This window comes from Anoplolepis gracilipes, chromosome 11 (assembly GCF_047496725.1).
Source record: "Anoplolepis gracilipes chromosome 11, ASM4749672v1, whole genome shotgun sequence".
Taxonomy (NCBI): domain Eukaryota; kingdom Metazoa; phylum Arthropoda; class Insecta; order Hymenoptera; family Formicidae; genus Anoplolepis; species Anoplolepis gracilipes.
Window position 1 is genome coordinate 11,950,363 of NC_132980.1, and position 15,709 is coordinate 11,966,071.

The window sequence follows — 15,709 nt, forward strand, 5'->3', positions numbered from 1 at the left end:
AAGTAAGCACGAAATTTGAATAAAAGTTTCATATCATATCTATATGATTTTTTTATACAGCGTAATTTCATATGAAAACATGGATCTGATTTTACGCGCAAACAATAGTTGTTTAAATTCTCTAAAATATTATTACTCATATTATTAATAATACGAATAACGTTAAATTAAGATAATCACAAAGATAATGATATAGTACATATAAATAAAAATAAATCATTAATAATTATCGTTTATTAATGTTTTCATTGATTTTTAATATTTATAATGGCTTAAAAGCTCTTATTTTCCAATTCTTTTTTTATGATTCGCGCGTAATCATAATATTATATTATTTTTTTTTTTCTAATAAAAAGTTGCAATTTTAAGAAATGAAAATTTTTTAAAGACAAATTAATTCTTTTTTTATTTTTTTCGTTTTCATATTTATGTGAGAGAATTTTTTTGTTTGATTAATAGATTGATTTGAGTTTACGTAAGAAGAGAAATATCTTATCAACATCGGTAAAAAAAAAAAAAAAAAAAAAAAAAAAAAAATTAAACAGCAAATTATTAAAGAGCGGAAAGAGTTAATTATAAACACAACAGAAGATACATAGACGCTTGTATACACACTGGTATGACTCTGATTTGTTGAAAGAGGTGGGAGCACGTGTTATTGCTGCGAACACGCCGAGAAAGCATAGGATATATTAGTCTCTGTTGGACTCGCGAGATCGGTCGTCGCGTCAGCAGCGGATTTTTCAATCGTCATCCAGACTCCGCGATTAATAAATCAGCTGATCATCATGGTAAAACAAACGGTACGTTGTCCAATAGTACAGCAAGTACAGTTTGCTACTTTCTCGCTAATTCTCAATGACACGGATTTGTTCCTTTGATTCATTTCGCGGTAATTGCTAGATGAAGAAACTTATAAAGCGATAAGAAAATTTAGATAAAACGGAGGAAATTTTATAATAATTTATGCTTGCAATATCCTTTCAGACTTTCTTAAAGAGATAATATAGAGAGAAAAATTGTTCATAATAAATGGCTGAAACAGCGTGAAATGAGTTACTTTGCGACATAAATACGGCAATTTCCCTCATTATATTACCGACAAGCTATTGCTTCCTTTCGCAGTAAGAGATCTTTTGATTGTGAACTATTAGTTAAAATAAATCGTCATGCTGTATATATTTGAATACATACAATCTTGAATGAAACTAATCAATTTGAATTTCGAAAAGTTGAACAAATATTATAATGCGAAATATTATAATTACAAACTAAACGAATTTAAAAGGTTTATTCTATCAAACTGTAAACTGTCAATTAATACGAGAAACGATAGCTTATAAAATATTTGAGGCGCGTAATTATGTATAAATGGACAAATTGGGGATATAAGTATATCAATATTTTTCTTAATTTTTAGAGCATTTGATTAATGGATTAATTCTTACGATGTTTAAGAAGAGTAATAAAAAAAAAAAAAATAAATATCGATCTATCGGAAATTCTTGCAATCTTCCACGTAGTTTTTATACCGACTTACTTTTTGTTTCGATTTTGTTCATGAGATAGGTAAAAGGTATCTCGAAACGAATCAATAAAAAAATCGATAAGTTTGTAAGAGTGCTTTTCGTCAGATGTAAGCGGATGGCAAAGTTTCGAGGGTTGAAAACTGTCTCGATTTATCACCGTCTAACAATAAGCTTTTCCTCGTACCTTTTCTTCGTTTAAAAAAATACACGACAATTCGTTCAAAACATTTTACTTGTTGTTAGCGTAAGTAACATTAAAGTTTTTTATTTTTAGATTTGTTCGTTTGATATTGATTATCATAAATTTCATTATTTTTAATTATTATTGGATTTGTCATCAATATTAACTGACTCTTTAATTTTTCTTAATTAAATAAATTTCTTTCGTTTTCCTTCTTCTTTATAATAATTGATAGTCGCAGAAGAGAGAAAATTGTCAATTTCCAACTAATTAATAACATCATCAGCTTTTACAACATCGAAAAGAAGAATTTACAAGAATCCTTTTCGAATATTAAGAAAAATGGTTAATATTTTTTATTTACAATTCAAATTTCAATTTTAGAAGGTAAAGAAGCAGAAAATAATCTTCTTCTTCCTCTTTTTCCCTTACCTCTTTTTCTTCCTCTCTCTCTCTCTCTCTCTCTCTCTCATAAAAATAATGTTTATGGAAAAGATATGTTAATAACCTATAGCGCAAAAGTTTTCCTAGTTACCGCAAAGTTAAGAATTCGCGAAAGTAAAGGTACATACAAAAGGCAGTTGAAAGTTTGCGTGATAACAGTTATTTCATTATTTGTTAATATTTTAGCCCAAACATTATCAAAGTGATTTATGTATTCAGTATTCGGAAGTTGTCAATATTATGATCATATAATCTTTTATCCTATTTTTGTTTTTATCTTACTTCTTTCCCTTGTTGTAAACTATGAATCATTTTTGAAATCTTTTTTATGTGTTTATTATTCTATTTCCTTTTATTAAAATTATTCAGTCTAGTCGTATAAATATAATCACGATAGAAAACCAATGTCACGCAAAAATGTCATGAGAATTTTAACAGCATTATATTCTCTTGACATACAATTCAAAATTCTTTCAGATTCTACGATTTCTTATACTGTGTAGCTATCTGTTCGTCATCGGTCAATCACGAACAAGTAGGTTGATTCATTTAATATATATTTTATACAATCAATTTTTTCGAATTAATATTCAACAATTTTTCATTACTAACGACAAAGATATTGAGAATTTAAATTAATTTTAATAATGATAATTATTAATTACGTTGTTTAGACTTTTTGAGTTAAAAATACATATACGTATATTTAGTTTCATACATCAATGGCACCAATATTCGCACTAACAATGATGATCGAGTCACCAAGAAACCATTCACTGTGGAGGAAATTTATCTTCAATTTTATTATACCTTCGGTTTCAACGGCACGTGGATCTCCGATACAGAAATTATGATTACAGACACTATTAAAAGCGAGATTAACGTTTATGACGTAGTAACAAGGAAGAATAAGCGGATTTTTGATAGATCAAAGATACCAGTAAGGATGTTTTATAATCTATCATGTATTTAATCTCGAAGAGACTTCAATCTGTAATTGATATTTCATTATCATTGAGATCATATCATGACACAAATTTAAGAAAACGTATATACTTTACGAGTTGCTAATGTTATCTATAAAGATACTTTAAACAAATTGTTTACAGTTTATAGTAATTAATATAGATAATGTTATTTTGATATTAAAAAAAAAATGTATATATTTATATTATAACTCGGACGCGTTTAATCTGTAAACAACACATGCTTTTAGTAAAATTCAACATAAAACTGTTTTGTTTTATAGCTGCCATACAAATTTAGTTCGGCAATCTTCTCGGCTGACAAACAATACATTCTGTTTAGTTATAATGTTAAACAAGTGAGTGATTAATTATTTAATATTTTTTCATTTGTTAAATACAAATATATTTAAGATTAATAATTTTCGCAGATATTCAGACACACGACTGTTAGAAATTACATAGTATACGATGTAAATCGCAGGTAAATTTATTCGTTCATATTAGTCATTTAAAGCTTATTTGTAATATTAACAACTAATATTAACAAATTGTTGAAAACATATAGATGCATAGAGTTTAGATTTTAGATATAAACTCAACTATATAATAATGCTTATTTTATATAATGAGCATCATCAAAATTTGAGTTTTCGCTTTTTCTTTTGAACACCATTCGTTTATTATTAGAGTTCTTGAGAATTTTAATGAGTTTTCCTTTTACAGTGTATGTATATATATATACATATGTTTAAAATGTCTTAAATTACATGAAAGAAAATTGAACGTGTATTTTTTTTTAAATTTAAGTATGTCATTAAAGAGATCGAAAGATTTAATGACACTTTTATCTTATCGTTATCTTAACAATCATAATTGTTAGGACAACATAGCTGTTTATATATAATACTAATGTAAGATATAAATGTTTATGCACTTACAGCTGCTTTCTATCTTTAATCAATTCTTCATTTTCTATTGCGAAAATAACTTGAAAATATTTTTAACAAAATTTTCTATATATTTGCAGGGCATATAAAAAAATCGCAAATGAGGCTCCTATCGTATTGGCGTTATGGTCACCGATTGGCAGTGATTTGGTTTACGTTCATGATAACGATATCTATCACATGATTTTCAATCGCAGCCAAATTGTAGTTCGTAGATTGACGGAAAGCGGTAAATCTGGTGTCATTTACAATGGAGTTCCGGATTGGGTATACGAAGGTAATTATCTCAATAAAAATAAATAAAAAGAAATATGTATATATATATATATATATATATATATATATATATACATTTCAATATAATATAAAATAAATAGTGTTTGTTCCAAAGAGAATTATATCCGTCATAAAGTAAACGCGCGTCTATATTAAATAATTCTAAATGAGACGTAGATAATTGTAAATGTTAATTGCAGAGGAAGTACTTAGATCCGCAGTCGCAATGTGGTATTCGCCAGATGGACAGCATCTAGCCTTTGCAACCTTTAACGATACTGTAGTAAAAGACATGGCATACTTTTATTATGGCGTACCTGGTTCTTTTGTAAACCAATATCCTACTCAAGTAAAGCTAAAATATCCCAAGGTAAGATACTACTTCAAGAGAAACAGAGAAAGAGAGAGAGAGAGAGAGAGAGAGAGAGAGAGAGAGAGAGAAAGAGAGAGAAAGAGAACATCTCTAAATCTATATGTAAATTCAAAGTTATTATTCAATTATCTCTCAGTTATAAATTTTCAGGTAGGTACGCCTAATCCAGTAATTTCTTTGTCAGTAATCAATTTAAGTGATCCATCGTCAAAAGCAATTATTTTGAAAGCGCCTGTTGTTGGCAGGCAAGTTTACAGTAATTTTAATATTAATAACAAGCGTTTTGTATACGTGTTTTTAATTAAGGATTAATTATATGTATATTACTTGATGAAAAATTTGATTACATATCAATATATATTTTTACTTGAATTTCTTTCGCAGTGATAATATCTTGTTCACTGTAAGTTGGTGGGACACGACGCATGTGATAGCAACATGGACAAACCGTGTGCAAAATCAATCTCAATTGATCATGTACGATACGCAGGGTGCTGGTAAACCGACTTTATACGACGAGGAGACCGAGGGTTGGCTTCAGCCAAATGGTCCCACAAGAGCCGATGATTATGCCTTACTTCTACGATGGAAGGATTCTGGCACTAACGCCGGTAGATTTCGACATATAGATAGGTAAAGCCAAACAATTTCAACAAATACATCTTCAATTTTATATTACTTGAGAGTTGAAAAAATTATTGGCTCGAAAAAGTATCGACAGTTTTTTTTTTTTACTAGGTATATCTACGTTTCCCTTGTAATTTAACATTTATATTCATCATCAGATATGAGTACGAAAGTGGCCGATTCGTTTCATCGGTAGATCTAACGCCCGGTCCCTCGGAGGTGCATTCCATTTTGGCAGTCGATTCGCTCAGAGGCAAAGTTTACTACCTCGCTACGGCGCCGGGTGAACCGACCCAAAGGAATTTGTATTCGGTGCCTCTGGACGCGAGCCAAAAACCAACTTGCATATCCTGCCAACTGCTTACGCCGGAAGGTGAGTACTCGAAATCACGAATGTCGTGGATAGATATGATAAGAGGATGGGGAAGAGAGAGAAGGAAAAGGAGGAGAGTACCGCAATGCCTATCATCTTTTTCATTAGTTTAATATGACGGACTTGCATCATACGCAAATGTGATAACTTCATCTCACGAGAGAGAGAGAGAGAGAGAGAGAGAGAGAACGGAATTTAATATCGGAATATTTTATTTAAGGCGTAGAATCTCCTCGCGCGAAAGAAATATTTTCTCTGTACATATATGTATGCAAAGAAAACACAGAAAGTTTGTAAAACTTTTAATGCCCGATCGTTTGATTTAAATTTGCGTGCGATTCTTGAACGATCTTGGGAATACTTAAGAGGATCTCGTGGGTGATGGGGAAATTCTGAAACATATTGTCGACAGCATTTGTGTAACTTATCCATAGGCACATGATAGCTACATGTTGCAATTAAAACGCAAAAGTCCATCGGGAGTAATCTCATCTAACGAAAGCCGCAAGTGGCGTTCATGAATATTTAACATATATGCGCATGAATGTATAGTGTCGGGAAGATTTACGCAAAACTTTCAAACGCCAGTGGTGACGAGGATGTAATTTAGGATCTACGTTCCTTTTAGAAAATTGCCGCAATTCTCTTATCATATTTCTACAACGTAACGGAATGCACCAAGTTTGCAAATTTAAATAAGAATTTTCAAATTTTCAAATTTTCCCGTATGAACTTGGCACAAACTTATCTCCTCATTGCTATGCAAGAAGATTCGAAAGATTCGACTTAATGCGCAAGACGTCGCATGAAACGCGAGGCTGAAATATTACTTTTCGTACAAGTTTTTCCGGCTATCGACGGCAGATGCGTTTCCTCTGCGCTATCGCAAAAGAGATTAATTCGCCGGATTATTTGGACCGAAAAATCTACATCTATGAGAGGTCCGATACGCTCGGTCGATGTCAGCCATATCCATTAAAATATGTTTGAAATTTACTACGGCTAGTTTTGTGTGTGTGCCTGGGTGTGCGTGCGTGTGTGTATGTGTGTGCGTGTGTATGAGAGAGAGAGAAATATTATATGATAGAAAGTGCAGAAATTTATGTCTCCCATTTTCCTTCCACAGAGTTTACGCCGTGTTAGTAAGTAGAATTTTATGCACGTTTTATATTAGTTTATATTAGTTTAGATATTACTATTATTATATTATTATATTATGTACACATTATGTTATATATTGTTAGTTTTGCGAGTGGATATTACTTATACATACTGATCCGTAGATGAAAACAAAAGTTATTAAACTCGAGAACGCCAAAGTGAAGAGACTTGAGCATTCGCGAATGAATATTTTATTACGTCAAACAGAAAATGAGAAAATTTTTCTCGCACATATAATTCTATAATTATTATTATATAAAAATTTTAATCTCTTAATTTTAAATGTTGTAGGGAATAAATGCACGTACGCGACCGCATCTTTTTCAAACCTCAGATCATATTACGCTCTCACCTGTTCTGGGCCTGATCCAGCTACAATAACAATTAAAGACGCAAATCATCAGTCAATCTTGATTTGGAAAACTAATTCATTCGTAAGAGGACTTTTGTCACGACGATTGATGCCACAACAAAGAGATTTTTACGTTACCGTAAACGGCTATGATTCTAGAGTTAGATTGTTACTGCCACCGAATTTCGATGAAAATAAATCGTATCCCTTGTTAGTATATGTGTGAGTATACTCAGATTTTTCTAGCTACTTTAAAAGTAAAATTATGATTATTTTTTGATTTTACGGAGAACAAAAAAACTTTGTCGTTGCTGTATCGCGCACAAAATGTGAAAGTAATCAATATTTTTAAAAATACATTAATTATATTATTCAATATTCGATCAAGAAAAATTCTTTAATAGGTTTTAATAGGAAATTAAAATTAATTTTATTGCCAAATATGTATATATTTTTTTATACCATATTTATTACAAGATAATTACGTTTTGATTCGAGTGTAAATATATTCTCGCAACATTCTGACAAGTTTAAATTAATAAATCTTAAAAAAAAGCAAAGTCTTTATAAAAATTAAATCGATATTATCGTTTAATCAGGACAATGACTGTATACAGTACATATAGGTGTTAATAGCGGTTGTAGCACAATTACATTGGCATATGCTATGTGATTGATCGGCATGCAAGGGATTCACAATTTCCATTTAAAATTAGAATCACCTTTGATCGCGGCTGTGTTTATTCGATCGATGTTAAAGTTTTCGCAACGATCAATTACCTTTAATGACCCTTATTCATTCTCTTTTTTTTTTTTAAGAAGCATTTTCTCATATATATCGAGCGCTTAATTTGCTTACTTTATACTATTCATTTGTAGCGCAAAGTTGGATAAAACTGATCTGCATAATCTGCAGCAACGTGAGGAAGCTATGCGCGCCGCTTCTTATACATAATTACACACACACACACACACACACACATACATATACATATACATATATTTATTTCACAGTTACGCCGGTCCAAACACAGTTAAGATCACTGATAATGCTAAATACGAGTATGAGTATTATCTGACAACTAATAAACACGTAATCTATGCGTGGATCGACGCACGAGGATCAGCCTTCAAAGGCAGCAAGATGCTCTTTGAGATATACAGAAATATAGGAACGGTAGAGATCGAAGATACGATCGCTGTTACTGAGTGAGTAATGTTATACAATATATTGTTGATAACTGCGCTATTTCCTCATTCTCGACAGAAAGTTATAAATATCGTTATAAATATTCTTCATATCTCAGAGCCCTGCAGAAACAATATAAGTGGATCGATGCGAATAGAACTGGTATATGGGGCTGGAGTTATGGTGGTTTTACCACTGGCATGGTACTTGCCACGGATACAGCCTCTGTGTTCAAGTGTGGTATATCTGTTGCGCCTGTAACTTCGTGGATCTATTACGGTAATTAGAAACAGCTTTGTTGCTAATAATATATGAAATATATATATATATATATTATACATACAGGGATGGAAAGTTACTTTTTTAATGTTAAAACAAGATTAAAAATTATACTTTTGAATAAAAAAAATATACTTTTGTAATATATTTTATTAAGAAAATTACTAATTAAAATATTAATGAATAATCAATAAATTTTGTAACATTTTTTATTTTAAATTTGTAAAACCATAAATAATAAGGGAAAAATTTTGCATTAAATTTCTAACTATAGTCAAAAAACACGATATATTTTTTATACTCTCATAATTATGGTCCGTATTCAGAACGCGCCAACAAAAATGTTAGCACGTTCTAAATACGAACAAATATTAATATCTGTTGATATGAATGAAGATTGAATATATAAAAATAGAAAATATAATATGTGATAAATAGGTTCCATATATAAAAAGTAACGATAAAAGTGTAACTGTTAAATTCGTTACTAAAAAAAATGTAACTACGTTATCGCTACAGTTACAGAAAAAAAAATAGTAACGCCGTTATCACACTTTGTTACCAAAAAAAAGTAACTGTAACGCGTTACTTCCAAACCCTGTATATGTATATATTATCATATTATATATATATATATATATATATATTATGAAATGATCAATCTGGATACAAGAGTATAAGAGAGAGAGAGAGAAAAAAAAAAAATAGTGTCAACTCTTAATTTGAACAATCTTTCTTTTAATTTTTCAGTCATCATAATTGGCATGTCCTCTTAGAATTTGAATTTGTTACAGATTCTATTTACACGGAGCGATTCATGGGACTAGCGACTCCCGAAGACAATCTCGCCGGTTACAATCGCACTGATATTACACGACGGGTAGAGGGAATACGAGGGAAAAAGTACATGCTAATACATGGTACTGGAGACGACAACGTGCACTACCAGCAAGCGATGGCTCTCGCCAAGTCGCTAGAGCATAATGATATTCTGTTCGAACAGATCACGTACACGGACGAGGCGCATGGCCTCGAGACCGTGTATCCTCATTTCTATCACACAATGGACAAATTTTGGAACAAATGCTTTGGCTTCAGCCGTGCTCGTTGACCCAAACTCGCTTCTAGATTCATCGGAGAAGAAAATTATTCGCGGCGACAAATTCACTAAATTTGCACTAAATATGTATACATATGTATATGCCGGATTTTTATAATATTAAAAAAAAAAGGAATGAGATGAAAGAATTGCGTTGAGAGAATTTATAATATTTAGACAATTACATTCGATATGTAAAAAGTAATAGATAACATACTTATATTAATATATTAGTAATTATTTTAATTACAATTACAGAACTATTGTTTCAACGTAATATTGAAAATATCGCGAGAATAGCGATGAAAAATATAAATGCATTTTTAAGCAAAATAAATATTAATATTTTTTTTTTGCCTAAAGTTAAGGTAAAATATAAAAAATTTGTTTCAACTATGAAAAAAAATACAAGTTTTATGCTCTCGTGAATAAATTCGAAAATAGTCTAAATATAAACCAAAATAATAATTTTATCTTTGAAAAAAATATTATATTTTTACGATTAATTTCTTAAATAACGTTATATTTTTGCAATAATTTTTTCACCGTGCCGCAAATTTTTGTGAAAAGATTAAATTTGTTTGTATATAAAATTTTTATGACGGAAAAAGATATACATATTTGATCTAACATATATACATATGTTGTTAAATTTATTCCGACACATATGTAATAATAATCGCTGTTCTCGTTAATTTCAATGACAAATTTCTATTAAAAAATTGTCTTACGTGTAAATAGTGCACACAAAGCTCTTTTAATTAGTACCAAATATAAATAAAGATTAAATTAACGATTATCAACTGTCTGTTTCTCTATAATCCATTGCTTTTACGAGTAGAATAAGTTTTGCTAATGTCACAATCCCATAGTTTTTCATATTACGGCATCGTTTAAGATATTCTTGTTTAATATTTTTACAAGAGTCAATCAAAGTAAATTGAAACTATAATCTCATAGAGTACAAAGAATCTATGTATATATATGTCGTGTGTGTGTGTGTGTGTGTGTGTGTGTGTATTGTCAATATTATTAGATATACATGTATAGTTTCATTTTTTAGTCCCGTTAGATGTATATCTATGGCGTATAAATTTTTGTGTTTTCTTTCAATAATAATAAAATAATTATAATTATAATTTTGTAAACAGAACCAAACGTGTCAAATGAACCTCGTAATGTCGCCAAATGTTTTTTTTTTTCTTTTTCAAAAGAAACTTAATAAAATTGCTTGTTGTTCGCAATAAAAGATTTGAAAACCGATCTTGCTGTATCGGTAATCTGGAATTTCATTTTGTCAGATAGAAAAAAAGTAAATTCTTCCTCTCTGTCGTTCTTCCATTGTATAGAATAGAATCTACATACACAATACATCTTTGCTTTTGCATTTTCTGACAATCATGTTTCTGTCCACGTAGTTGGCCTGTTGTCGAATTCGATCAGTTAATCTGGGCAAAGGGACTTTTTGGGAAATTTAATCATTCTATCCATCGTATATCCGTGGATCTTGTATATCGAAGATGGCGAATTTTCGAGGCAACTTGGCTCACTGACCTGGAATCTTCGACAGTCGAGAAGAAAAATGTTTGTTCAAACATCCGAGTGAGTTTTCACTGCACTTTATGACTCTTTTCGGTCAGTGAAGATTAAAAAGGATCTCTTTCAATAGGAGACATTCATCAAATTCAAATTGATATATTTTTTCAACATTGCCTAATCGACGTCTTATATTTATTAGCATTGATACAATACATTAATTTTTTTTCATACAAATATCTTTTTTAATTACACTTTTCTCACAGCATTTGTAAATATATATATAAAGTTATTGAAAACATTACAAGTATTACATCATCAAGAAATGTAGATAATAAACCAAAACATGTATGTTATTATCGCGATACAACGTTAGTGTACTTTCTCTTGTAATAATGGCAGATGTAGCAAGAAATCGATATTATTCTCTCATATTTGAATCTGAGACTTTAAGAGGGGGGGGGGGGGAGGGATGATATTAATAAGATATAAAGATATCAAATATTTATCTCGAATTGAAATGATATCTTTCCCATTCGTACGCACACGCACACGCACACGCTGATTTAAATGGTATTTTTTAATAGCTGATCTCTCTACATTGTGGCGATTGCTTTGGCACGCAAATTTACGAGATATGGCAAGCAATTCGATTTATTTAGATATATCTCGGTATTACTCTTCTTCATTTCAGTTGAACGATGGTCGCCAGATAAATTGGTCGAAATTTCTATGATCATCTACTTTAAATACTTGAAAACGAGCCAAACTTTAGATTCTAATTGATTGTTTAATTAACAATATTTTGTCACGTTCTGTAAATATTTTTAAACAATTGGTAAAGACATAAGAAAAGTGTTTGAAATTATTTTAAAGCAATTACAAAGAGTATATATATATATATATATATATATACATGAAATTATTAAATGAGTGAAATGCGAGAGAGATGAAATGAAGAAGAGAACAGCAAACCAAACGCACGCAAGTTTACCGCCAGTATAGAAATTTTCACCAAAGTCGATTCCGCGCGTCGTGGTTAGATATAAACTGTCGCGGTAAGACTTGCTTTTAAGATTGAATTGTGACGAGTCCGAAGCAGAGGAAACTACATTCGGTTCAAGCGACAAGTGGAGCCGAAACAAAAGGAACGCAGCCTATTTTCCGCGTTCGAGGCTCTCCTGTGGTGGAGAGAAACGACGTTGCGTGGGAGGTGTTTGGCGAGCTGCTAGCCATTGTCGCGGTCATGCAGTTCTCGCGAAGCAAAAACAATGCGTCGTCATCGATGAAAAGCGGCCCGGCCGCTTTTCATCGTCCGTAAATGCTATCGGCGACGCGGATAGCGATCTTCGGCCACCAGACAAATGGGGCGCGAGTACACTCGTCCAACTATAATGAGATGCAACCCTACCCCCGCCCCCGCCCCCGCTAAAAGTTTCGCAAGGAATGAGCGGAGACAAGTGGCGCAGTCGAGAAGTGGGTTGGGAGTTGGGAGAACGACAAGAACGAAGCGATGATCTAATTTGATATCTCTCAGGTAATTTTCTCTCCTATTTTAGTCTGATATCTCTTCTGTAATAAGGAAAGAATTTGGACAATAAAAATAGAAAAGATCACAAAATCGAGATATTTCGTTATCGTCACTCTCGTGCTGCCAATATCATCAATTGAATTTATATCGTAGGGTAAACTTGGGTAAGATGGCCATAGTTTTTTTAAATGCAAAAAACATACTTTTATTTTTGTTATCATTTAATAGTGCATATTGGCATATTATTTTCACTGAAATTATTCGCTTAAATTATTACGTAATATTATCGAAATTAAAAGGAAAATATTTCATAGAAATTTTGTATTATCAAAATAGTACGACATAAGCGCATTGGCCACTTTACCCAACTTTTAAGGAAAAGATGGCCAAAGTGACGGAAAGATGGTCGTAGTATTTATAAAAATTATAGGTCATGTTTACAATTTACATCTTTATATCTTTATAATATGTTTAACGTCGATTACGATAGCTTAACTGTCATTTATTTTTTATTCGACGTTGTAACAGTTTTTAGTGGACAAATGAAAAACTTTGCAGGTAGTCGTAAAAGTAAAAGGATGATGTAAGATTCACAATATCGTTGATTCGAATACGAAATGTATGCACGTAAGCGCTACTGTAAATATCGATTATCTTTGATAATGACTAAAAAAGCGCACTATATAGCGATTGTTGAAAAAATTACAGCCTATGGCCATCGTATCCTATAGTTTAGCCTATTTGTAAATTAAGAGAAACTACTAATTAACCTAAATGCTAATTATCTTTAGCGATAGTGTATAACTTTACGATTTATCGTTCGAATGGTATTCATATTATAAAAAGTAAACTATGCAGATTTAAGCGATTATAGTATGATCAAATGTATATGTATATGACACCTTTGGTTTCGCTATTGAACAATCTTGTTCTATGAACGCGTTGCGTTAACGTGCCTTTGAATAAAAATGTGATTGACTCGCGAGAAGGTAAACTAAAGAGGAGAGGGTGGAAAATCCATTTCTGCCTATGTATCTGTAACGCCAATGGGTTTTGTGGAATCAATTGTTAAACGGAAGTATCAAAGCCGCCCGGAAAGCGAAACATAACGTACAGTTTTTTTGTTTTTTTTTCGTTTAACAATATGATCGTTCTTTGTCAAAAGTTGTTTTCATGTAAATATGTATAGAAATTCTTGTTATTAAAAATTTATATCCTTTATTAAGCAGTGAAAATTCTTAACTTAAATTAAAAAATAAAAATATAATTAAAGATAATTAACAGAGAAGAAGATATACATAGTTTAATTTTTAAATTAATAAAAGTTTAAATTTTTATACACACACACACACACACACACACACACACACACACACACACACACACACACACACATATATATATATAATGTTAATTATTTCTTGAAAGATTCACCGTAATGTTATTAAGAGACTTTTCTTCTATTTCATTCTAGCTATCTATAATATTTTATATCTGTATTCTTTCGTTAATTATTAAATCTAGCTATATAATTAAAAATTGATCTAATAATTTTTTGCATTTTTTTTGCGTATAGAGAAGATCAAAGTATGATATAGTAATTAAATTCATTTGCATTTTGTAGTTGCACATGTTTCCCAAAATATTTGCAATTCCCGAGACAATGCAAATTTTATGCAGACATTCCCATCGCGATGATAGTTGCATAATCGACCTGCAGCTATCGCTTGAAATGTCACCGGGGTAAAGTTCTCTCACCGACGCGCATCCGTTCCGGATCTACTTCGAATTTGCCGCAGATCGAAACTAACATTTCGATCGTAGCCGTGAGACGAATTTCCGTCAGTGTAAAAGCTCTTGAAAGCTCGTTATTGTCCTTTGTGTGCTCGATGTTATTCTCAAATTTATGTAGGACGAGAATTATCCCGTCTTTACAGAACGACAGCATTACCAAGAGCAAACTACGATGATGTCGTAGCTTTCTGTGATTGCGGCAAAATGCACAGAATCGAGATGAAAATGGCAAACTTATTATTTCGTTGGAATAAAAGTTGTAGCAGTAGTATTGTAATATAAAAATATAAATATATATATACAGGCATCTACCTTTGAGGTAGATGTTTATAGAGACATGACAGGTGTATGCGCGTACACGTGTGTGTGTGTAAAAATGACAAATAATTGTAATAAATAAAGAAAACAGGATGTGTAAAAACATCTATATACACATATATATATATATATATATATATATATATATATATATATATATATATATATCCTCGCATTTCATATCTTATTATTTTGCAAAGTACTCGCTGCTCTAGTGTCTCTTTTAATTTGATTTACCCAACAAATTCCATCATTCGCTATCTCGCAATGTTATCAAGTGCATTAATCTTTCAATGAGCCTTTCAAAAGAACTGGTTCAAACTGGTGAAACTTATCTAACGATCAAGTGGGTGTCTGGCGAGAAACAACGAGAAGGTCTTTATGACCACGCGCGAAAAGTTTTCTGAACGATTAATCTCTTACCTGCCGCGACCCTGTCCCTTGAAACGAAAAGGTTTGCGGAGTCAAGGACGCGCATGCAACGTTTCTTGTTCCGTCAATCAATATTCCTTGAATAAGGTTAGACTGCGGTGGCTTTTCATTTTGCGTGACTACGAAGGGAGATCCCGTAGTGGTAAACTACGTCGACCTCGACACGATGTTGTGGGTGGTGGTACCGCGTGATAATACGCGATATCCTGCCGAGCCTTTCGCGCCACCGGCAAGGATACGCTCGAAATATGCATTCGGCTATTTTCGTCATCTCCATTACTTGTGCAGATTACATAATGA

General features: G+C 31.6%; 2 protein-coding genes across 2 annotated transcripts in view; one reads left to right on the forward strand and one right to left on the reverse strand.

Moving 5' to 3' along the window:
• Vari (MAGUK p55 subfamily member vari) overlaps window positions 1-15,709 on the reverse strand; it is a 68,150-nt gene that overhangs the window by 19,451 nt on the left and 32,990 nt on the right. The gene's annotated exons all lie outside the window — the stretch shown is intronic.
• Window positions 647-10,004, forward strand: LOC140670874 (venom dipeptidyl peptidase 4). Its single transcript, XM_072901682.1, has 14 exons — window positions 647-803; window positions 2,632-2,689; window positions 2,865-3,094; window positions 3,404-3,478; window positions 3,551-3,603; window positions 4,150-4,346; window positions 4,546-4,715; window positions 4,869-4,963; window positions 5,103-5,351; window positions 5,504-5,718; window positions 7,171-7,453; window positions 8,246-8,440; window positions 8,539-8,699; window positions 9,494-10,004. The coding sequence occupies exons 1-14, from the start codon at window positions 789-791 to the stop codon at window positions 9,808-9,810; spliced, it is 2,313 nt and encodes a 770-aa protein (XP_072757783.1). The 5' UTR covers window positions 647-788; the 3' UTR covers window positions 9,811-10,004.

What these genes read in the sequence shown, in the direction of transcription:
- LOC140670874 (XM_072901682.1), top strand. An exon ending in TCCGGATTGGGTATACGAAG is followed by an intron (nt 4,347 to 4,545) that starts GTAATTATCTCA and finishes TGTTAATTGCAG; the next exon opens with AGGAAGTACTTAGATCCGCA. An exon ending in AAAGCGCCTGTTGTTGGCAG is followed by an intron (nt 4,964 to 5,102) that starts GCAAGTTTACAG and finishes TTTCTTTCGCAG; the next exon opens with TGATAATATCTTGTTCACTG.